The sequence below is a fragment of the Diabrotica virgifera genome, chromosome 1, assembly GCF_917563875.1.
Source record: "Diabrotica virgifera virgifera chromosome 1, PGI_DIABVI_V3a".
Lineage (NCBI taxonomy): Eukaryota > Metazoa > Arthropoda > Insecta > Coleoptera > Chrysomelidae > Diabrotica > Diabrotica virgifera.
The window spans coordinates 287,171,722-287,197,755 of record NC_065443.1 but is presented as its reverse complement, the minus strand read 5'-3'; the positions used below and the strand labels follow the sequence as shown (position 1 = coordinate 287,197,755).

The 26,034-nt window shown below is 31.2% G+C and overlaps 1 protein-coding gene across 1 annotated transcript; it reads right to left on the bottom strand.

Moving 5' to 3' along the window:
- Window positions 1–1,993: 1,993 nt before the first annotated feature.
- Window positions 1,994–24,654, bottom strand: LOC114324297 (aspartate aminotransferase, cytoplasmic). The gene is made up of 8 exons (XM_028272100.2): window positions 24,354–24,654; window positions 18,442–18,623; window positions 16,826–16,934; window positions 16,543–16,710; window positions 13,108–13,308; window positions 12,880–13,045; window positions 8,250–8,392; window positions 1,994–2,729 (listed from the first exon to the last, which is right to left on the bottom strand). The coding sequence occupies exons 1-8, from the start codon at window positions 24,460–24,462 to the stop codon at window positions 2,581–2,583; spliced, it is 1,227 nt and encodes a 408-aa protein (XP_028127901.1). The 5' UTR covers window positions 24,463–24,654; the 3' UTR covers window positions 1,994–2,580.
- Window positions 24,655–26,034: the final 1,380 nt, after the last annotated feature.

The window sequence follows — 26,034 nt, the reverse complement described above, 5'->3', positions numbered from 1 at the left end:
GTTGGTAAGTGTTGGTTTTCTATACACTTGAGTCTCATATCCAGTATCCTTCTTTGAGACTAAAACAACCACACCAGATTTGGGCGTCGAAAACGTTAATAAAATCATTGTTTTAGTAAAATTGTGGCTTACTTCCCATCAAAACTAGTTAAATACTTAACTGTGTCAGAAATTGAAAGCCCTTCTCTGGGAGTTACTGAAAAGTTTTTCCAGTAATAAAGTCGTATCCTGGCGCCTTTTTTGGATCAATGTTGAGTTGTATATTTTTGGCTTCATTTTTTGTGAATCTTTTTTAATGAAGTTTTATTTGATAAGTTTTGTTAGTATTGAAATAATTTCTGCTTCAGTTTGTAGTGAGTATTTTCCGTCATTTGGCGTAAAAACCTTTTTAAGGGTGTGTCGCACATGGTTCGGCTTTTTCTAGTGGACTTTCCGCCCATTTTCCTTTTTCTGTTCTTACTGGTGCACTTAATGAATTCGATCCAAAGACGTTATTTGTAATATATTGAGAGACATGATGAACATTTTGAACACGTATTGTAAGTACACATTTTTGCGTTATAAGAAAATAAAACCAAAATTTCGTAAATGTGTTATCTTTTTTTGTAAATTTGCCAGTAAATTACATAGGTATACATAATTTTATTGTAGCAGAATCAAAATAATCACCTGCTTTAGTCATCCATTAAATGTTTTCTGCTACTAATTCACATTCCGGGACTTTTTTATTTGACCAAGGTCATCTCATTTTGCTATTTTATTTTTAATTTTATAGCGGATGTGGTGTTACTTTATTATATACAGGGTGTCCAGAAACTCTACCGACAAACGAAGACAGGAGGTTCCTCAGATAATTTTAAGACAATTTTACCTAATTCACCTAGTCCGAAAATGGTTCCTAAGGGAGCTAGAGCTCTTTGAAGATGGCGTCATGTAATTAGTTTTTCTCAAATACCTACAGAACGCTTCTATTTAGAAAAACGAAAATTGGTATGCATATTTAGTTTTTAGAAATGAAGCGATTGCATCCATTGCGAATTTCTAGTACCGGTCATAGGCATCCGTTTTGGGTAGGGCAATGGTTATCTTATCGCCTAACTTTTTTGTATTTAATTTTTAAGCATTTTTGACTCAGAATTATTAAATTGTGAGGTATTGTAGTACTAAAAGGTACTCTTACTTTAAGTCGATAGGATACACCGTTTTCTAGAAAAATCGATATGAAAATTTTTCGTTCTTTGAATTTCAAAAAAAAATATTAAAAAAAACTATTTAGAAAGATGAAAACTGGTACATTTATTTATATTCCAGAGATTAATTGATTTCATTAATGGCGAATTTCTAGAAACGGTCATAGGCGTCCGTTTTGGGTAGGTCAACAGTTAATTTATAGCATAACTTTATTATCTTTAATTTTTAAGTATTTTTGACACTACATTATTCAATGATGAGATATTCGAGTACTAAAAGTTACTCTTGCTTTAAGTTTGTAAAATACATTGTTTTTTTTTTCAAATTCCCAAAACTAAAAACTTTCAAATCGATTTTTCTAGAAAACGGTGTGTCCTACCGACTTAAAGTAAGAGTACCTTTTAGTACTAGAATACCTCACAATTTATTAATCCAGTATCAAAAATGCTTAAAAGTTGAAGACAAAAAAGTTATGCGATAAAATAACCGTTGCCCTACCCAAAACGGACGACTATGACCTGTACTAGAAATTCGCAATGGATGGAATCGATTCATTTCTGGAAAGTAAATATGTATACAAATTTTAGTTTTTCTAAATAGAAGCGTTCTGTAGGTATTTAAGAAAAACTAATTACATGGCGCCATCTTTAAAGAGCTCTAGCTCCCTTAGCATTTTCGGACTAGGTGAATTGGGTTAAATTGTCGTCAAATTATCTGAGAAATCTCCTGTCTTCGTTTGTCGGTAGAGTTTCTGGACACCCTGTATACATGTAGGTAAAGGTGACAAAAAAAAAACAAAATATTAAACGGACATAACATATTTATTTAGCTGTACAGTTGTATCTTACAGTAATACTTATATATAAAATGCTCCTGGGAATACAACCACAAACAATATTGTCATTAGGCTCGTTATATTTGTGCAAATCCCAGTGGTATAATCTTTTTTGGAAATAATATAATAAAAGTAGATAGAACTTATAACTGTTTTAACATTTTTATTTTTAGTGTGCAAGTGTCAAGATGGTGTTAAAAACTTAAAAACCATGCCAAAAAATATATTTTGGTAAAATTTGAAAAGATATTCATATTTTTTTTGAGTATTTGAGGTATTTTTCATATTTATGTGATATTTGTCATGAACAAAATATTTACCACATAATTAGATAATATTCTTCTATATTTTTTCATGACAATATTTGGTTAATAGACCTCAAATCAATATAAATCATGGAAATGTCCAGAATAATAATAAAAAGCTTATTAGAAACGTTATTATAGACGAATTCTCTTTGGTTCGCAAGAAATGACTCATCAAAGAACGAGCTAAGGCAAAAAATGAAAATATTTGTTCTTCTGTGGCATTTTCCCATAAAAATTCTAAAACACTTATATTTTGCTGGGTAGGGTGGTTACTGTTTCATGGATGGCTTTAGCAACATAGTTCACGTTGTCATTGTTCAAACCACTTATACTAATTCTTCCAGAACGCAGCAGGTAGACATGATGTTTCTTCACCAAGTGCTCTGACTGGATTTCTAAAAAATAATAATGAATACAAATTAAAGTGTAGTCAATGTATTTTTTTACATTTATGATGATTCAGAAAAGGGAACAGTTTCCTTTTCGTGTTATTTTTATCGAATTGTGTTCTTGTTAGTTGTTCCCCGCATTTCATATACAGGGTGAGGCAGATAAAGGGCCTATTAGAAATATCTCGAGAACTAAAGGTAAGAAAATCATGAAAATTGGAATACAGGAGTTTTGAGGTGTGAACTATTTAATGAAAATATTTTGGTCTCTTTGCTACTTCCGGTTAGACCGGAAGTTGATTGTAACTTCGTTTTTTTAAATGGGACACCCTGTATATTTTTACATTTTTGGATTCTCCTCGATTTCTTCTTTCTTAAAATATAAGATTTTGAAATATTATACAGGGTAGGTTAAAAGATAATTAGGTTTTCTTATTAATTTCGTAGCAACATTCGCACCCTGTAGGATTGTAGCAGTTTGACATAATAAACTATATTTATGTTCAAATGATTTTTAATATAGTCTACTATTGTCAGGAATTATTGGTATAGTTAAATTTTTCATTTTAGTATACAGGGTTGGTCGAAACTCGGAATGAGTATTTTCTGAGTTGTCTTAATTGGAACACCCTGTATTTTAATATTGTAATGAAATGTTATTTTATGGTACTTTTTAATTTCTTGAGCATTCCCTATACCTAACTGCTTTAATTTGCGAGTTATTGGTGATTCAAACCAAACATTAATTGCAACACAAAATATGTAAAATTGTATTAGGTTGGCCGTGAAAATATTCAATCACAAATAATTTTTTGGAAATACATACATATTAATCTAGCTAGACTGATACTTAAAATTGCCAATAATGGTTGAGCTATCAAAATACCATCGAAGTTAAGATTGTTGGTGCGATTAACAATTAAGCACAAATTAAAGCAGTTAGGTATAGGGAATGCTTAAGAAGTAAAAAAGTACCACGAAATATCATTTCATTACAATACTAAAATATAGGGTGTTTCATTTAACAAAACTCAGAAGATACTCATTCCGAGTTTCGACCCACCCTGTATACTAAAATTAAAAATTTAGCTAGACTAATAATTGTTAACAATAGTAGAGTATATTAGAAATCATTTGAACATAAATAGAGTTTATTATGTCAAACTACTACAATCCTACAGGGTGTGAATATTGCTACGAAATTAATAAAAAAACGTAATTATCTTTTAATCTACCCTGTATGTTATAAAACCTTATATTTTAAGAAAGAAGAAATCGAGGAGAATCCAAAAATGTAAAAAGATACAGAGTGTCCTATTAAAAAGCAACTTCCGGTATAACCGGAAGTACCAAATAGATGAAAATATTTTCATTAAATAGATCAGTCTTCAAAACCCACTTATTCCAATTTTCATAATTCAGTTGCCTTTAGTTCTCGAGATATTTCTAATAGGCCCTTTATCTGCCTCACCCTATATAGTCTCTCATGTTTTTCCAGTGGGTTTTTTTAAGATTTATAAAAATTGTTTCTAACTACTTTTTGGGAATGCTGAGTGTAATTATAATAGTGTTGAATATAAAAAAAAACGAAAAAGAGAAGTATAAATAAACAGTGATAGGAAACATTGGCAAAAACTAGGTATGGTCGGTTCGCTAAACTCAGACACAACTGGCTAGTGATTTTAGTAAGTAATTTTGCCAATTTGGTAAAATTGGCGAAAAAATATTTACTAAATCAGTGGCGGGCAAACTTTTTTAATGGGGGGCCACAAAATTTAAGAAATTCTAGAGGACGGCAATAATTATACAAAAAATGCGTTTTGGGTTAAAGCGGGCCATATACTATCCATTTCGATGGATCCTCGACGGGCCGGATTAAATACTTACACGGACCGGAGTTGGCCCGCGGGCCGTACTTTGCCCATCACTGTAGTAAATAATTAATAATTACTTAATAGTTAATAATTACTTAATTATTCTTAAGTAATTTTGCCAATTTTGAAACAAAAAAATTACAGACTAAAATCACTAGTCAGTTGTGTCTGAGTTTAGCGAATCGACTATATGACTCAGCTTTTCAAAACTATAAGGAAAAAACCAAAATGAAGCTTAATTTAGCAGTAGCAAAAGCTAAAGCAGAAGCATTCAGAAAGCTATACTATCAATAAGAACGCACTGATGATGTTGAAAATAAGCTGTAATTTAACTTAGTACCTTATTCTCTCTCTATTTTAAGGGGGAGGCGCAATACCTTAGTCCAATGCTAATGCATTCATTTTTTTCGAAACCTGAGAAATACAGACCTTTGAAAAATTTAAACGCAGAATGAAAGATTACATTATTACCGTACCGAGGGCCGAAAGTCCCTGAAAACTTCTATAATGTCTATTTTAATAAGTTACAGTGGTGAAAAAAAAAAAAGAAAAAATTTAATCGGATTTTTAATTTTACATATTTCATTCAAAAGAAACTTTTTGTTTAAGTGATTTTCGGCCGTCGGTAATAATGTAATCTTTCATTCTAAGTTTAAATTTTTCAAAAATATTTATTAGTTTTCTCAGGATTCGAAAAAAGTGAATGTATTTAAATAGCATTGGACTAAGATTTTGCGCCTATTTCCTTGATTACAGTAATGAAAGCATATAATACAACTCTTCGTTGTTGATATAAGTTAACACTAGGTAGAATTAAAGGAAGATTTTAATAAGATAGATGTAATTATAAGATTTTAATAAGATTAGATGTATCCGCCAAGTAAATAATAAAATACTATTCACGAAAGGGATGTCAAAAAGAAGCGGAAAATTACTTTGGCAGTTTATTAAATGAAGAATTTGACAGAAAAGCAGTTTAGATTACGGAGACAGTAACAGCAACGGTCATTAAAATATCAAACGAGGAAGCTGCTCAAGCACTTCAAAAATAAAGAAAGGTAAAGCAGTTGAACCAAATGATATCACAGGGGAAGTGTGGAAGAGGAGCTTTAGGAAGTACAGGAACAAGTTGGCTGACAGATTTATTTAATAAGTTAGACAAATACCAGACGAATGGAGAAACAGTATATTAGTACCTGTGTACAAAAAAAGCAGATATACAACAACGCACAATAGTCCAGGAACTGAAGCTTTTCAGCTCGAAATTTTTACAGAATGGATCGATTTACTTGAAAATTTGAGAATAAGTAGTGGATAGTCCAAGGATCAAAATCTATGTGAAGCCGAAAGGCGCTTTTACCATGGGAGTGGTTGCCACCCCACCTTGGGTGGAAATTTTTTATTATATTTTGACCGCAAAAGTTGATAAAAACATTCATTTTAAGCAAAAAATGTTCTATACATTTTTTTGATAAAATTAATATTTTTCGATTTATTCGCTATCGAAATTGTTAGTTTTATATCGAAAAAATCAATGTTTTTCTATATTATACTCATTTACAATTCACTTAATTTTTGCCGTAGAAACATTTTTTTCAAACCAAATTCTTGGGATTTAAGTAACCTACAATTTCATATTTAAACATTTTTTCGTATCTCTGATGCTAATCTTTCTATTCTGAAGAAAATGGCATTTTTACCAAACTACATAAATTCGTTATTCGCTTTTGACTCCAGTTTTTTTAAAACTAATCATTCTAAGCCAGTCAAACTTCTGGAATCTATTACTAATACATAAATAAAGAAGTATGAATAAGGCCAATGACTAAAAACACCGCTAACTTACATTATTAAGCTTCCAATTAGATTCTTCCTTTTTTTTTCAAAAAAATATATTGATTTTTTAACCGTTTTTAACTTTTTTATTTTTTATCCTAGAAAGTTTGGTAAAAAAGAATTTTGTAGGTCTCTAAAGATCTATAAGGCTATTAATATTAAATCCGTTTAAAATCCTAAGTCGCAAAAAGAGGTGACTGTAAAAGGGTTGGTAAAGGTGGGTTTTGAATGTTATTACAAGTTTTAATTGTCAATGGCTCACTCAGTTTTTGCCATAGAAAAAATTTTTGCTAACCCCCTTCTTGGGAATTAAATAAGATACAATTTTTTATTGACATATTTTCTCTGATGCTCTATGCATGTCTGATGCTAATCTGTCTATTCTGAAGAAAAGGGCATTTTTTTTACCAAACTACAAAAATTCGTTATTCGCTTTTAACTCCATTTTTTTTTTAACTAATCATTCTAAGCCGCTAAAATTTCTAGAACCTATTGATAATACATAAATATAGAAGACTAAATAAGGTCAATGACTAATTTTAATTAGGGTGGTAAGTAGGGGAAAGTTTCCGATCACTTTTTCGCTGAAAAAATAGGAACTGACATTCTTTTCATAATAAATCACTTAATTTTTGAGCTAAATACATTTTTTTATTTCTGTAGATAGATATTTTTAAATGCTTTAAATTAGTTTCAACAAGTTATCCTCGAAAAATGCACAGTTTTCCCGTCTTTTGAGTTTGAAACTACAATATTTAGCATTTGACGAAGAAGAGCTAACATAATATAATACAGTATAGCTCGATTACTATTGGTCTTAAAGAAAATAAAAAAACTGTTTTGTTTACTTTTTAAAAAGGTACATGTTTGTTAAGCAAAGTTGTTTTGATAAAACGAAAACTTTTTTAGTTATTAGCAGAAAACTGATTAAAAACATTGATTTTTTCGATATAAAACTAACACTTTCGATAGCGAATAAATCGAAAACTATAAATTTTATCAAAAAAATGTATAGAACGTTTTTTGCTTAGAAGGAACGTTTTTACCAACTTTTGCAATTAAAATATAAAAAATTTCCACCCCCGAGATGGGGTGACAACCACCCCCATGGTAAAAGCGCCTTTCGTCCTTATATAGATTTTGATCCTTGGACTATCTACTACTTATTCTCAAATTTTCAAGCAAATCGATCTATTCTGTAAAAATTGCGAGGTTTTGTCCTATTTTAAGCTTCATTACTTGGACTACAAAGTACAGGGCCATAAACTACGTAGTCACACCATAATAATATGTGATGAAATATCCGTAAATCAGTTTGGATTTATACGCTTTTAATTTTTCCAGAATTATGTTAAAATAATTTAAGTATTTAATCATGAAAGTATAAAATGTTAAGGTAGTTAATATGATTTAAAAAATAATTTGATTAAAATTTAATCAATCTTGTAAAGTTTGCCACACATAATGCGATTAAATAATCAATTTGTCAATTTGTTCTGTACTAAATGAAAAGTTTTAATTACATTGTTATCAAAAACTAACATTTGTTTAATTTGCCATTGTTGCACACGTAACCTCATACCGTGTGTTTACTTTTAAATTAGATATAGGAGTATACCCAATACATGGCAACACTGCTCTTCGCTTCCAACACCCGAGTCAAGCGGATTTATTCAGTCATTCGTCGATTCTACAGTGACAATGCCATATTCTCATAAGCAATGTTGCCGATTTTAATGTTTTCTTCAGTCGCATATCTCTAATCGAAAACTAAACGTATGGTATATTAAAACAAGCTAAATACTCATGTACTTACCATTTAGACCTGTGTAAGAGAACATTCCGATGTGTTTAGTTAAATGGCTCCAGTCTCCTGGAGTGCCCAACTCCTCTAATGCGTTTCTCAACAGAGTCCTCATTTCAATTATTCTTGAAGACATCGTAGTGATATTATCTTGCCTGAAAATAATAAAAAAAGAATCTAAGAACTTATTGTATCAAACTGGAACAACACCATTTTTAGATATCGTTCAGATCAATTATTTGAGCATTGAAATGATTACTTCGAGAAAAAAACCTCAAAACGCCAGAAATTACATGTCGGAATTTCCTAACGTTTTTACTTAACACTTTGATATTACGTTTGAGATTTTCGAAAGAGAACAAATATAATCCAATTCTTTATTTACATTGGAAAGAACAGCTAAGCAAAATCAAGTGTTATCCTTGTTTAATCCCACTTTCTTTCGGTCTCACGGAAATTTAAAATAATTATCTGAGCTTATCAACCAATATAATATGAGAGAGAAAATCATATGTCGAGGAATATTGAGTGGAAATTAAATTTTTACGGTCCCCCATCACCTCGCGGAGAGAGTGAGGATCATTCTGGTTTTGGCGGTCTAAAAGGTCAGTTAAGGGGAGGGTATGGTTTGAAATCAACATTTCAAGCACATTTTTGTGATTTTTTTAAACTATGGTACACTTATTTTATTTTTAAAATAAAAAAGTACAATTCACAGAATGTCCAAAAAAAAAATTTCAAGGAAAAATATTGGAATATAAGCCAACAGTGGCAATTTTTTACAGATACTTCAAAAAACTGCAATTTGCGGTGAACATCAGAACTCGTCACTGAATTCTGTGAAACAAAGAACTCAAAAATATTTTATTAGCCTAGGAGTTTCTCGAGGTAACTCTGTAAAGTTTATTATTTTTAACGATTTTTGAGTTATTGATATCACTCAGAAGTCAAAAAACGAAATTCTTTGTAACAAAAGGGTGAAAATGAACATATTTATAATTTATAAACAAAAATAAGCATAAAAATAAATATATCTCGACAGCGTTACTTCATCAAATGTCTAAAGAAAATCTATGCAAAATTTCAGGTGGATCAGTCGAGCAGTTTTTGAGTTACAATGTCCACCGCATTTGATAAAGCAGATTTGAGAAAAACGCATTAGTCTATTCTTTCACGGTTTTTGCTCTAAATTTTAAAGAACCGCTTGGATTGACATGAAATTTGGCATACGTATAGCTTACATGTCAAAGAAAAAAAGTGATATTGTGCCGATGTGTGCTTTTGCCCTGGGGGTGACTTTCACCCCCTCTTGGGGGTGAAAAAATATATGTCCAAAATAAGTCCGAAAATGGATAAACTGACTAATTTTAAGTAACTTTTGTTCTATAGAGCTTTTTCGCCAAGTCAACATTTTTCGAGTTATTTGCGAGTGAATATGTTCATTTTTCAACAACATAACCACATTTTTAGACGGTTTTTTTGCAAATAACTCAAAAAGTAAGTATTTTTTCGAAAAAAATGTTCTTAACAAAAATATAGCCTATAAAAAAGTAAAAAAAATGGTGTACGCGTTAGGTCTCTGGATTTCGTAGAACCAGAGTTATAGCCAATGAAAAATATATTCATATTTACCAAATTTCAAATAGAATATTTCGACGTGAAATATCCAAAAAAGTAAGCACTTTTTGGGGAAAATCCATTATAACTTTTTTAAAGTGTTTAAAGAAAGCTTTACTTCTGTTTTTACAAAAAGTTTCTGGCATAAATTTAAGCAAGTTACGCTCAAAATAAAGTTGGTCCCTTTTGTTTTTGCAAAAAAAATCAAGAAGACCACCCCCTAATTAGCAACTTAAATGAAATTAATCGTTACCGCTCCACAAATTATTTTACTTATGTTGTGTTTATATGATCTGTAAGTTTCATCGATTTAAAGTGCTTATTTTTGAAAAAATTTGGTTTCAAAATAAAATTTTTAAAAATTTAAATTTTGAAAAATATGCTTTTTTTAAAATAACTTAAATTTTGTTAGAGATATCAAAAATATCGAAAAACAAAAAAGTCAAATTTGCTTTTCTGAATATCATGTATTTTTTTGTTTTTCTGTTAGACAAAAATTGATTAAGATTTGGTGTTTCTAAATTTGCATACATTCGTGATCAGTGACTCGTTCAACCCCTTTTAACTACAGCCCTTTCAATAATAAGGACTTTGAACCGATGAAACTTACAGATCATATAAAAAATATATACACGACTCAAGAAACTTGTGAAGTCGTAACGATTAAGTTCATTTAAGATACTAATTAAGGGGTGACTTTCTCGATTTTTTACCAAAACCAAAAGGGACTAACTTTATTTTGAGCGTAACTTTTTTAATTTTGATGCTAGAATTTTTTTTATAAAAGAAAAATAAAGCTTTTTTTAAACACTTTAAATAAGCTGGAATGAGTTTTCCCCGAAATGTGCTTCATTTTTGGATATTTCACGTTAACGTATTCCATTTGGAATTTGACGAATATGAACCTATATTCCATTAGCTATAACTCTACTTCTACTAGGTGTAGAGACGAGATATATACACCATTTTTTTAAATTTTTTACAGGCTATATTTTTGCCAAGAATGTTTTATCGACAAAATTCTTACTATTTGAGTTATTTGCGAAAAACCGTCTAAAAGCGTGGTTATTTTGTTGAAAAAATGAACATATTCACTGCCAAATAACTCGAAAAGTATTGACTCAGTGAAAAAACTCTATAGAACAAAAGTTACTTAAAATTAGCCAGTTTATCCATTTCCTGACTTTTTTTGGGCGAATATTTTTTTACCCCCAAAAGGGGGTGAAAACCACCCCCAGGACTAAATCACATATCAGCACAGTATCACTTTTTTTCTTTAACTTATTAGCTATGTGTATGCCAAATTTCATGTCGATCCAAGCGGTTCTTTAAAATTTAGAGATTTTGCAATATTTTACCGTTAAAGAACGGACTACATTTAGTATAAAGATTTGACAACTGCATCTTCATCTTCTTATTTGTCTGTCAAATCGTTAAGTGATGCACATTGTAATATGTTGTTGAACGTTTCTCAATACGCTCAAGCGTGCTGGCGCGAAACCGCGACAAAGCGAGTCGAAGGTATATTCAACACTCTGTATCTCGGGTAATTTTACTCCGATCAATCTAAAATTATCAGAGAGTATTCTTGAAATTCTGCACTTTTATTTAAAATAATACAAACCTTTAATATTTCAAACCATACCCCCTTTAAGTCTCGCTAGAATACTCTGTATCTCCACGCGACATTTCAATGCAAAAGCACAGCTTTGTGGACCTACGTATTTCTTTGAAAATGTTTGTTTTCATTTTTGAGGAACCATTATTGTTTTCTTAATTTCTGGGTTATCTCTTGTTTTCAAGATAAGGAAACATGCCCAGTGATATCCCTACAGGAGCAGAGCTGAAAAGCCATCAGTTCAATGGTTTCTGTTGGTAGCTTGCGTCCAGAGTCTGGGTATATTTTCACGTTGGCCAAAATAGCACCTAACTTCTGGGGCCCTTTTTGGCCATTGTAGGTTTATTTTTCGTTACAATAAAATGGATCATAAAGTGCAGAAAACAATGTCTATGTTTAGTACAAATTCATATCTTACGCTTAAGGGGCTATCCTAGTGTAAAAGTACGAAATTCATATACTTTTTTTGTGAATTTCTAAAATAAAAAGTACTGTACCAATTGTTTTGATTTGCATGAGCAGTCATTATAAAAAGAAGTATATGTAAAACAATTTTTATAAAAAAATATTGAAAATTAAACGATTTATGCGCCATCTACTGGCACCGTGAAAATATAAACACTGCTGCAGTGATTGGGACTAATCGAGATCCTGCAACATAAAATTTTAAAGTGATTATTGAAACATAAGTTATTTCCTATACCATCAACTAGGATTTTTGAAAAATATTAAAATTTGGAAAAATAACAAGTGATAAATTTTTTTTTTAAATTAACTAAAACATTTTCAGTTTCAAATACCACCAAATTGACATTTTTTATCCGATCAAAAAACCCCTAGTTGATGGTATAGAAAATAACTTATGTTTCAATAATAACTTTGAAATTTTGTGTTTCAGGATCTCTATTAGTCCTAATCACTGCAGCAGTGGAGCTATGTTTTTATTTTCACGGTGCCAGTAGATGGCGCATAAATCGTTTAATTTTCAATATTTTTTTATGAACATTGTTTTGCATGGACTTCCTTTTACAATGAATGCTCATGCAAATTTTCAAAACAATTGGTACAGTACTTTTTCTTTTAGAAATTCCCAAAAAAGTATATGAATTTCGTACTTTTACACTAGGATAGACCCTTAAACTGTTTTAAAAACATAAAAAGTATCCATTTTAATAAACAATAATTTTCAAATAATCTAAGAAAGTCTACAAGTTGTTTCTTTATTGAAGTAACTGTAGATCTTCCAAAAGTGAACCAAAACAAAACAAAAAATTGTTCTGAAAGTGACTAAAAACACATATAACTCTTTGGAGACAAGTTGACAGTTGAACTTTTTTTCAACAATTGAACTTTTTTTGGTTTTTAATTACAAATGAAGCAACCAATATAGTAGAACACAATACTTACCACTGCTTTGCCAAATCTGGGTTATTGAGCACAAAAGATACTATCCTGGCTCCGTGACTAGGTGGGTTTGAGTACATTCCTCTGACGATGAGAGTAAGCTGCGATTTTACAGGTGCCATAAGGTCTGGTTTGCTAACCGCTACTGTTAGGTTTCCAACACGTTCATCTAAAATCAACAACTGTTAATTTCTTCATGTTTTTTAGAGAGAGAGAAAATAATTAACTTACTGTAGAGACCGAAGTTCTTGGCAAAACTCTGGGCACAGAAGAACTCATAGCCTTCGGCGGCGAATTTTCTTACCACAGCAGCATCTTTGACCAAGTTACCAGAGGCGAAACCTTGGTAGGCACAGTCGAAGAAGGGGAACAATTTTCTTTCTTTTAAAACAGCTGCGATTGCTGTCCATTGTTCAGGAGTGGGATCTGTACCTGGAAAATTGTAAGAGAACTATATGAAACCTGCATTTCGTATTCAAAATTAAGAAAATGCTGAAAATTTTAAACTTGCTTTTATAATTTTTTAAATTTTCTTAAAATCTGGTATTTAAAATTTATGGCCCAGAAAACCATTCTGTGGCATCACTAAAGATGTTACGAAAAACGAGGTTCAGCAGTGACTTATATAAAATCATCAAAAGAAACGGAGAGCCGCTCAATGGCAAATCCAGACTACGAAAATAATCAAGAAGCCGTTTTCAGATTTGAATTCAGGAGACAAAACTACATACGAATCCATCGGTACATCGGCTCCAAGTATTCCAGGGGCGGTGACCCACAAACGAACGAACGGACTTTGCGAATTTATCAACAAAATCAAAATTTTCGTTCAAAATGGACAAATATAATCCCAGATCACATTTACAAAATGGACAGCTTGTATACCAGATTGTCACCCCAGTGAATCATACGATATAGTTGTAGGATACATTCTCAGTAATGTTAACTTTACAGTAAATTATAAAATAATTCCACATTAGTTATAAAATGATTAAGTTGTAATTTAAATTTAAATTTTATTAAACCACAAGTGATAAGCTACAAGTAACACCTTATAAATAGAAGTTTAAATAAGATTGCATGAAAATTTGTAGCTAACAAATAAAAATTAAATTTTGAAATAAAATGAAGATAACATTCAGTTAGAAACATAACTTTTCAATTATGTGTTTTCCCTTAACAACAAATAACTTTATTGATGTCTTATACTCAACATTTCGTCAAACTGAGATAATTTTTATCTAGTATGCGTTCGTTAATTTCAAAATGTTGTTCACTTGTTGTTATTAATAGATAATTTGTTAATAATGTATAAATAAGTGTTAAGTAATATTTTTGATTTTTAATGTTAATTAAAATATGTAAAAAAATATCTGAAAATGTAGAAAAAGCTCAAAACTAACAATCACATGAAATTTTCAGTTAATTAGAAAACTCTTTAAAATATAACTAATTTAATATTGCTTTGAAGTTATTACTTTGTGGCATCTTATGCAATTTATTATTTTTACTTGGGAAATAAGCCAGAATTTGAGTTGGAAATTAATTTTATTGATGTTTCGACTTCCACTTCGGAAATCGTTTTTGAAATATTTTATATTTAACGTATGTCAATATTGTAACGATGTGAATAAAATTAATTTCCAATTTAAATTGTGGCTTCTCTGTTGACCGCCATTAAAAGGCGAAACGCAGCATATTTGTGCACATACTTAGAAATGTTAAGTACCAGTTCTTGCAGCTGATTGTGAAAGGTAAAAATCGAAAGAAAAGGGGGTCCTGCTAGACGACAAATATCCTGGCTGAGAAATATTCGCGACCGAACCGGGTTAAACACACATACGCTTTTAACCCTTATCCGGGCAACACATTTTACTTACGTAACCGGGCAACTCGGGCCCGTTGGGCCCACCACTGTTCTTGAATGTACTATTCATATTTACCCATATATTTCTAATATTCTGTTTTGATTTTTTATTAAAGTTAAATTTAAATTGTCTAGATTAAAAAAAAGGTGCTACTATAGTATGCGGTCTACCTCGAGGGTGCGATCTACCTGACGGATTTGCACAAAATAATGAAATGCAAGAAAACTTTTGTAGAAAAAATATTTATTCACAAGTAATAAACATTTGGAGCCAAATAAAGACTTAATTAATAAATAAATAAAAACTTTTGTAAATGTACCAGGCTATTTTATTTGAAAAGAGGGGTTGATGTTTACGCACACCCTGGAAAAAGATTATGGTGCTGTTGCCTTTCATTATTGTGTGAAAACCCTTCTGAGAAAAGATTATGGTAATTAGCAGCTCATGTATAAAGTACCGACAAAAACAATCTTTACAAAATGAATAAAACCCATAAGTTAGAAGAATACTATTGTTTTACTTTTACAAATTAATACTTTGTCATATCAATTTACTATTTTAGTTGGGACTAAGTCACAAGATTAGCTTATTCCCAACTAGAATAGCAAATTGATATGACAAATTAAATTATTATTAAGTATTGGGTTAAAACAAACAATAAAAATAGATTAGTCATTTATTTATTTTTAGGGGTTTAGTTGTCGACACTAACATCGATATCAAACGACTGATAGCAGATGTATTATTTATTTCAAAATATGTATAGGTACCTACCTAACAATATTATTGCATTCCAACAATGATTATCAGTTTTTAAAATTCATTTAGAATAGATATAACACCTATTGTAAGCATCTATTTGATGTTCACATCAAAGAGATGTTTGCATTGTTTGTTTGTGACACGTTTAGACTTTATTATTGGATTTCCGGAATCATAAAAGTCGTTTAGATAATCCACAAAAACATTATCTGACTGCCAGATTAACTTCTGTAACAAAGATTTAGACTTTAGGTATAAATACAAATGAGGCCCGACGGGCCCGTGTTGCCCCTTTACGTGACAAAATTCTTTCGACGCAATAATTTTAAAAATGATAATGAATATTTTGAATAGCTCATGACTATGTTGAAGGAAACATACTTCTAAACAAATTCAGTGATGCATAAAATTCAATAAAAACTTTATCAGTTTATGATAAAAGAATTGGCGTTTCGGGCCCGTTGGACCCACCTTACCCGGATAAGGGTTAATAAAACAGAAGATAGAGACGAATTTGCAATGGTTATAGCCAACCTTTATTAGTGGAGACGGCACTAAAAGAAGAAGAAGAAGAATACAGTAAGTGACCAACGCATTACCATTTCTATCTAACTCTTTCAACCCAATCAACTGAGTAAATAAGCTATTGATTTTTACCACAACTATCTACATGAATGACAATTTTAATTATATTATTAATATTGTTTCACTGCTCGCCCCTATCTGACCATCGGCATCCGAAAACCAGTCCCGTTGTTTGCATCCAGGGTGGAAAATTCTAGAAATCTATGCGACGAAGCTATGGACCTGTCTCGATGATTCCAGAAAAAACGAAAACATATATATTACGATATTTTGAAGTGCTCAGGCATTCATTATTTTGGTACGAAGTGCGCGTGTTATAACATCGAAAAATAAATTGTAAATAATAATTGTAGATATTATAAATTATATGTTTTAGTATAAATAAGTGAAAGTAATAAATTAAATAAAGAATAATAAATAAAGTACAACGTAACATTATTCTAAAATTTACCTGTAGGATTGTGTGCGCAAGCGTGTAAAATGATGACAGCGCCCTCTGGAGCATTTTTCAAATCCTCTATCATACCATTGAAGTCTAGACCACGGGTTTTATTGTCCCAGTATCTGTAGCTGCGTTCTTCTGTAAAGCCGGCATTTTTAAAGAGCAACTTGTGGTTTTCTGTAAAGAAACACTATTGAATTCATGTTTATGTCAATATTACGGATACAATTCCAAACAACTATAGTTTTCTGGAATTCTTCTACTATATCTAAATGAAGTTGGAAGTTCTTACCCCAAGTAGGATCAGAAATGTAAAAGGTCTTCTTTCCTAATACTCTGGCAAGGAACTCGGCACCAACTCTAAGAGCTCCAGTACCAGATAGAGATTGGACACCAAATGCCTAGAATAAAATAGTAAAATAATACAAGTTTTTACATTTTCTAATATCTGTTGGGTTTGGGTATAGAAAACACTTATATGGAATGAAGGATAATTTAAATGTCTTCCAAAAAATGGTATAGAATATATGGTACGGAATTTAAAATAAGAATATTATTCAATATCACATGTAGGCTAAATTCTACTAGAATAATAAAACACCCTGTGTAATGAAATATTTTTTTTAATTTTAACAACACCCAGGCGGTGCCTTGGTTATTTACAACTAGTCACAAAATATTAGACTAACGAGCAAATTTTCTTTATTGACAATCATAAAACTAATGTTTGTTGAGTTCACCACAATGGTATTTCTCAATTTTTTTAGGTAATAAAAATTTTTTCTTTTTTTTTGTAACGAAATAATAAAAATTTAAAACTTTAAATAGGGGGTAAACCCCCTTTGGAGTTGGTCGTTAACCTCTCACTAGAACACAAGTACCTTGTGCAATTTTTGAGCAAGGATGAAATACATTCACATGTGGTCTTTAAAATCTTAAGACATCGACTTAATGTCGACTACTTCTTAATATAGAATGTAACAATAATGTAATTTAGAGGTTTTAACACCTTTTGAAGTGGCTAGTTACAATTACTTGTACACTGAACGTTTACACTGATTGATGGTCAGTTTGACCGAAAACGTTTTGTACTTCCACTCCCTTGTGGATGAATTTTAAGAATTTTAATAAATTCATATGCCTACATACAACAGAAGTGTTTACTTTGTAATAAAAATTTAAATGTTACAGATGACTGTATCTTGGCTACGTATATCGCCGGTCTTTGGTGATGTGTTGTACATAACCATGACATACTTGATTATAATTGCTAAAGCTTACAAATAGGGAAATCTTCAAGTTTTTTAAAAGAGAAGAGTGGTAGGTATTGAAACCCTAATATAGATATGTAATATATAGGAAGCTAAGTAAATTTTCCATACTATATACTATACTAGTAAAATTCGGGGTGTTTCATTTAAAATAAGTATGTATGTTATTACAGCTTGAATTTGCAAATAGAACAATACTATAATTTGACCACCTTGTCAAAAATGTTGTCATAATAAACATCTGTTTAAATATGACAAATTTCTATTATTAAAACCAACATCTGTTTAAATATGACAAATTGTCTATTATTAAAACCAAAAAAAAATTGTGTCTGATTATTAGATTCGTAGATATTTAATTTTTTCTAAGACCAAACACCCTGTATTTAGGTATTGGGAATTCTAATTCTTCATAAAAATCTCAGCATGGCCCAAAACCTAAGATGCAACCATCAGACATCAAATTGTATCAATCTAATATCTCAGTTTGAAATATAAAGGTACTTTATTCTTGTGCAGAACTCATACTGTTTGACATATCTTATATACAACTGATAAAATTTGATATCTGATGGTTGCTAAATATGTACAAAGGTGAAAGAAAATTCGGCATCTATTTAACTAAGAAATAACTCACCCTTCCTTCACGGATTGCAGGTGAATCTTGTCCTAGCAACATGGTAGTAGCTGCAGTACTGAAAGCTTCCAAGCCCAAAATTGGTAAGTACTCTTTGTTGAGCGATTCATCATTGGCTAGAGCTTTTTCCGCTGTTCTTACAACTGGCAGAACCCATGGTTTACCTTCAGTGTTTCTGTAAGCTGAAAAAAATATGAAATTTGATTAAAGCATAATATAACTTAATATTTTTAGGATTGTTCAGAATGAATTTTAATGATTAGTTTTCAGCAACTCTGTTTTACCCTCAGAACGAGAAAAGGACAAATATAATAGCGTATGCTGAGGATATTGTGCTAATATGCAAAAATAGAAAAACAATGGAAAGAATGCTAAACGAAATGGCAACAGAAGGAAAAGTAATGAGATCAAAAATAAACCAAGAAAATAAAAAGGTTAGAGTAGGAGAATACATTTTTGAAGAAGTTGAAAAATGTAATTACCTATTTGGGAATATTAATAACAAACAATGGAGAAAGAGAAACAGCAATCAAAGACAGGAAAATTACAGCAAATAAGACCTAGGTACCATGCAAATAAAAAATTATTAGAAAATAAATTATTGAGCAAGAAATCGAAAATGATGGTATACAAAACAATAATTCGACCTATGATGATATATGCAGCCGAAACCCTTAATATAACAAAAAAACAAGAGGAAACCTTAGAATAAACGAAAGAAAAATACTAAGAGCAATATTAGGACCAACAAAAATACATAAAGATAAATTTAGACAAAGAACAACCTTGAGCTACTGGAAGAAATTAAGGAAAATATAGTTTGACCTAGCCGAAACCCTTAGCATAACAAAAAACAAGAGGAAACCTTAGAATACACGAAAGAAAAATACTAAGAGCAATATTAGGACCAATAAAAATAAATAAAGTTGAATTTTGACAAAGAACAAACCTTGAGCTACTGGAAGAAATGAAGGAAGATATAGTTTGAAAAGTAAAACAGCAAAGAGCAAAATGGCTATGCTATGACATACCTATATGAAGATCAGAATCAACTACTTCGATATTACCAATATTGCAGTGGACACCAGCTGGCAAAAGAAAATGTGGAAGACCAAGATCTATACGGTTACAAGAAGTAATAAATGACCTCAACAGGGCGGGTATAAGACAATGGAAAGAAAAACCAGAGAGAGGAAAAAATGAAGAAAAATAACTGAGAAAATGAGGACTGACCTACCTCAAAACATAGATCTAGAGAGCTTAGAGGGTAACCCCTACGGAGTGTTTAGCCACTCTATATTGTCTATACAGTGATGAGCGAGCTAATTACGGGCAAAATAACGTAAAAGATGGAAAACATAATACATTGTGAAACAAAGAGAGATGAAACTAGTGGAGGTGGAAATTATCGTTATAAACGTACTTACAAATTAACATTACATTACATAGTTTCCCATCTTTAGACATCTGTGACAGGAGTATTTTATAAAATTCTACTGTCACAGTGACAGTTGTCATACTACTTTGATACGTCTAAAGGTGCGAAACTATACATATGTAATGTTAATTTATACATTTATAACGATAATTTTCACCTCCACTAGTTTCATCTCTTTTTGTTTCGCAATGTATTATGTTTTCCATCTTTTGCGTTATTTTCCCAGTTATTAGCTCGCTCATCACTGTATATAATATTTAATTCTGATGTTATAATGGCCAAAAGAAATATGTTATGATTATTTTCCATTTAAAATTATGTAACTATTATACACTTGAGAGTAAAATAATCGACTCACTTGCTGAATTGTACACGTTTTTTTCGTGTACGAATTTCCTAAACCTGTTGTTGGATTCGAGTGATTTTTTTAGTATGTTACAGCCTTATTATTTAAGAAAATCGATGTAATATTATTATTGCTAGACAGGTAAAGGTCATTTTATACCGGGTGTAACAATCATAGGGTGTTTTTTTTTTCTTAAACGTACCTAACTTTTTTATTATACAACATAAGCAAATGAGTCAAAAAAGAAAATGTTAATAAACCATAAGCCTACAATTGAATTTTAATTTAAATATTTTTTATATGCTAGAATAGTCCACAGGGTGTTCCGAATTTTAAGAAAAAACACAGTATGATTGTTACACCCGGTATAAAATGACCTTTACCTGTATAGCAACAATAATATTAGGTACATCGATTTTCTTAAATAATAAGGCTATAACATACCAAAAAATCACCTTTTAAGGGTGCCAATAACTTAATGCAAGTTATTGGCACCCTTAAAAATAATAATTTAAATATGAGTTTTTAAGCCTCGAAAATGCGTATTTTCGCATTTTTTAGATTTTAAATCGTCTATAACTCGAAAACTGTCAATTTTGAGAAAAATCACAAGATACCTTTCTTGTTTAGAATGACCCAAAAAACCGAGAAATATATTTTTGGAGCAATAAAAGGTGATCTTATGTATTTGTTTAAAAAAAATTGTTTAAACAATTTCTGCCCAAAAATTCCGTCCGGCACCCTTCAGATTTGTTTAAAGGGGACATTTTTGAATATGAATCCGCAGAGAAACCGAATTAGAAATGTTTTTCAGGCGGGAGCGGTCTCACCACATGGACTATAATTAGTTTTAATTTAGAAAATGATCTCTTGGCTGAAGCTACAGAAATTGGTATAGTTAATAATTGGTAATGAGTGGGCTAAGTTATTTTTTGCAATGTAATTAAGTGTTTCTACTACAGATGTTACCTTTCCGTCGCAAATTTGTAGAACTTGTAATTCGGTTAAAAGTTCCGTTCCTTCTATGTCTCTCTCATTTCGATTTTTGTCAGTTAACGATTCTTCAAGTTTTTTACGAAAATTAAATTAATCTTCATCAGAATACTTGCCGAAATCCTCAGCATTCCACAAAAATTTAAAAACATCGGCATGGGAAAACATTCTAAAACATCATTTGACTTTGAATTTTAATTTTTGGTTTTCAATTGGCTGATCTTCACTTTCATAGGAAAATTGTTTTTTATTCTTCATGGCCGTAAGGTTTCTGCACTTTTGAATTTGGTATCTACGTTCAAGGCAGTTGCTAATTCTTTGGCATCTACTAGCATTTCACTGAAGTCTTTATCTGAACGATATTCTTCTAAAAAGGCATTTAGGCTGTTCAAACTTTCGCAATAATTTGAAATATTAAATTTTTTAGTTTGCAGAATCTTATAACAATATCGACTTTACCCAGTAGGTATCTTGTACAACAAGACTAACATACAGACAAAGCCAAAATTTTTAATTTTTTTAGCTAAAGAAGATGCTACATGTTTTGTAGAGTTATCAAAATTATTCTCAGAAAAAAATTCATATAGATCGTCGTAAATTTCGACCAACTGGAATCTTGGAGAGGTTATCGCATCAATTCTGCTAGTCCACCTAGTCTCTGACAAAAGTATTAGTGTTAAATTTGAAATGTTACGTTTCAGAACACACCACCGATTGTTTGAGGCAGAAAAAAGTTATATAACTCTTGAACAGTTCAGAAAAAGTTTTACTAAATAATATTTAATTTCACAGCATCGTTAATGACAAGGTTCAAACTGTGGTTATTCGCGGTGTGCAAGTACTTGGAAGGGAAACGAGAAACGACCGTGCGCGAGTCGCGGAGAAATATTGCAACTATCTTAAATAATTCATATTGTCAATTGAAATTGTCAAATTGACGTATATTTCATACCTTCTGTCATTGAAGCAGAAAAATTATATATTGCTCCACAATATCGATATGATATGCAATTATTATATAAAGGTAAATTTAATTAATTGTATTTTGCTTGCAGTACTGCATTTTAATAACTAATTTTATTTACTACATACAATTTTTTACGTTTGTATAACATAACTTGCATCTTATTTTTTCTTCTTATTATATTTTGGACTATGGCCTTGACAATTATCCAGTAACCAGGACTAATATAATTGGCCAATATAATTAAAAGTGCGAATAAAAGTACAGAGCGTAGAAATAGGGGTCGCTTTGCCGAACTTGCACGGTCCCAATAGCAAGGAACAAAGATTGCACGTGGATTAATATTAATTCTTTTTTGTACACCTTGATGTTTACCTTTCATATTCGAACCATTGTCGTATCCTTGTCCGCACATATTATAAATGTCTAACCAAAATTTTCTAAAATTTTCAGCAAAAGTTGGTTAAATCTCCCCTGTTGTATCATCTAATAGCTGAAATGTTACAAAACGTTCTTCTATATTTGCTATAAAAATTTCTTCAGAAATTTGCTCCTGATGACTCACATCAGGAATACATGTACAAATAGAAAAATACTTAGCTACATAATTTAATTTTTTTTTAAGATATTGTTTCTTATATTATCACCCATCAATTTCATAGTTTGATTTGTATGACATGACTGGGTCAAATTTTGCTATCATTTCTATACATTTCAAGAAATTTCCATTATTTCTTTGAAATAGCTTGTTACTAGATTCTCGAAAAGACCAGTTTGTTGGGCCAAAAATTAATTTGTGTAAAATATTCTTTTAACGACACTGTGCCAGTGAACCGGCCATGGTTCACTCCGGGAGCCGTAAGTAGGTAGTTAAAATAGCATTAATTTCACCACCAGTCAGTATATTGGTGGGTAATAAATTTCACCATCGGTATTAGTAGAAAAATTTTTGTTTTTTTATGTTGATTTTCTGTGAAGCTTCAAAAAATATTTAATTTTGAATTGGATATTTATTTAACTTTGCTGAATCAAAGGGCGCGCCTTGGCGCCTTCGTGTGCTGCACTACCTTGCCCATATGGACCATATGTCCAAAGACAAGAGGATGTAAAAACAGCAAAGAAAATATTACAATAGAAGCAGCTAGGAAGGTGAAAAAAAGGGTCAGAATGAGATGGTTGGATGATGTGGAAGGCGACCTGAAAACCATGAATATAAGACAATGGAGAAGGACACAGACAGAATAGAGATCTGAATGGAAGGACATAGTCAAACAGGCAAAGACCCATCCAGGGTTATGATGCCAAAAGAAGAATATATGAGGCTATGCATGCAACAAGGGCAAACTGGAATATCCCTGTTTGGTGAAAAATGCAATTTTATTAAAATTAATCAACTATTTTCAAAGGGAAATAAGCCACAATTTTACCAAAAAAATGATTTTATTAACGTTTCAATGCCCAAGTCGGGTGTAGTTGTCAAAATACAAAATAATACTAAATTAAACAAAAATGATGTTGCTTAGTAAAAAATTTTTCTAATAATTTATTTAATCTGACTCATTTATATTGGCAATTCAGACATGTATTATACATTTTAAAGTGGAAGACTTATGAGCTGCGTTCCTGGGACGACTTTACTAAAAGACAGTTCATTTGATTACATGAAATCAACCCAACTCAAGAATATCTGCCACAAAAATCATAGCATATGATCTGTCTTTAAAAAGACAACTAAATGCAAGGGTGGCAGTAAAATTCTCGCGCTAGAGACTTCATAGTAAATCACCAGAGAAAACCAGGAAAAACCTTGTGATACTATCCCGACATCCTAAGTATTTGGTGATTAAAAATTAAAATTGTTGAGTGAGGCAAACTTGAAAAATTGGATTTTTTAATTCAATAATTATTGAAGACCATAATTATGATTATCAATTAATGAACCAATGTGTCATGTGAAGGGACATACAAAAGAATGCTAAAAAAATCTTAAAGTCGAGTTCGCCCTTACCAGGCATAGCCTCATTCATATATCTTCTAAAATATTTTATAAAACCTCTCCAGATAATGCAGAGTGCCTATTACATAATAAATATTCTTTGGAATTTGTCTATGATAATACTTTATTAAATTGTTTACCAAACCTGTTTAATTAATTAAAAATTAACACCTACCTCCGACTCCAAGATTCACTTTCTTATCGAAAGTATCATCGTTGTAGGCCTTAGTGAGAGCAAAAACTTCCACTGGAGGTCCTAATTCAACTTCTGAAAACCAGGACATTGTTTCCGGCACTTGTATTTTGAACCTTGAAACGAAAGTGTATATACAATTAAGAATTGCCGAGCGCAACTGCCGTGCGTTAATTAAAAAACGTTTGCTTTATTTAAACAAGATAACTGATGTGATGTGACCTTTCGAGAAGGTCATCTAAAAAGTGATCAGTATGTCAGAATCAGATGATACGGTTGTCACTGTCAGAAGTGTCAGTACTGTGTGTCAGTGCATACCATGGGCGTAGCTACCGAAGAATCTAGGAAAAAAAATAATCCCTTGACAAAAAATCCCCACAAATTTTGTTGGACAAAAATATCCCCACAAGAAATACCCAAGAAATTTTTGCTGCCGTCTGGTGTCAAGAAACTCTCTTGACATATTAAAATATTCCTCAGATAATGTTTAATCAGACAATTTATAAGGAGCTAGAGATCTTTGAAGATGGCGCCTTGTAATTAGTTTTTTTAAATACCTCCAGAACGCTTTTATTTAGAGAAAAGAAAACTCGTACGTTTATTTATGTTTAGTCCTGTCGCCAGGGGGGTACAACGGCCTCCTTAATTCAGATGGAATTACCCAAGTTTTTTATGTATTTTGACCCGTAGAACACGAATTTTTTGGGTAACAGTTGATCAGGATATCGATAAGATTGTTATAAACAAAGAACTTGAGGAATTACATAGCAGCGATTTTTCGCAAAACAAAACATTTTTTTTTGTATTTTTTGGGTGATTCTCAGCAAAAAATGGTCTTACAAGTTTTTTCGTAGGATGCATAGTTTTCGAGATAAACGCGGTTGAACTTATAAAATAGCAATTCTGCTTACTGCATTTGAAAGTTCAAGTCAAATTACATCGGTTTTGATTATTTGCATTGCTAAAAATTAAGTTTTTATTTGTCAAACAAAGCTATAAACACATAGTGTTTCCCGTGCCAAATGCATGCGTTTTAATGTACGTAATATACGTAGACATTCTGTATGCCCGCCTACTCGTTCGATTTCAAATTAGAAATGCATTGAAGGCACCATTCAATCACTATGTGTTTATAGCTTTGTTTAACAATAAAAAAAATATTTTTTAGCAATTAAAATAATCAAAGCCGATAGAATTTAACTTGAACTTTCAAATTCAGTAAGCAGAATTGCTATTTTATTTTTCAATCAAAAGTTATTCGGGTTCAAAAATTGCAATTTTTCGATTGTTTAAAAGTTCAACCTCGTTTATGTCGAAAACTATGCATCCTACGAAAAAACTTGTAAAAACATTTTTTGCTTAGAATGACTCAAAATATACAAAAAATTGCTTTGTTTTGCGAAAAATCGCTGTTATGTGATTCCTCAAGTTCTTTGTTTATAACAATCTTATCGACATCCGGATCGACTGTTACCCAAAAAATTCGTGTTCTACGGGTCAAAATACATAAAGAAAACTTGGGTAAGTCCATCTGAATTAAGGAGGCCGTTGTACCCCTACTGGCGACAGGACTACTTCCAGAGATGAATTGATTTCATCAATTGCGCATTTGTAGAACTGGTCATATGCGCCCGTTTTGGATAGGTCAACGGTTATTTTATCG

Coding starts and splice junctions, on each gene's coding strand:
- LOC114324297 (XM_028272100.2), bottom strand. CDS start 24,462: ATGTCCTGGTTTTCAGAAGTTGAATTAGGACCTCCAGTGGAAGTTTTT. Junction 18,624..24,353: donor AGTGAATCTTGGAGTCGGAG/GTAGGTGTTAAT, acceptor TATTTTTTTCAG/CTTACAGAAACACTGAAGGT. Junction 13,309..16,542: donor TTGCGCACACAATCCTACAG/GTAAATTTTAGA, acceptor ACAATTTTCCAG/GTACAGATCCCACTCCTGAA.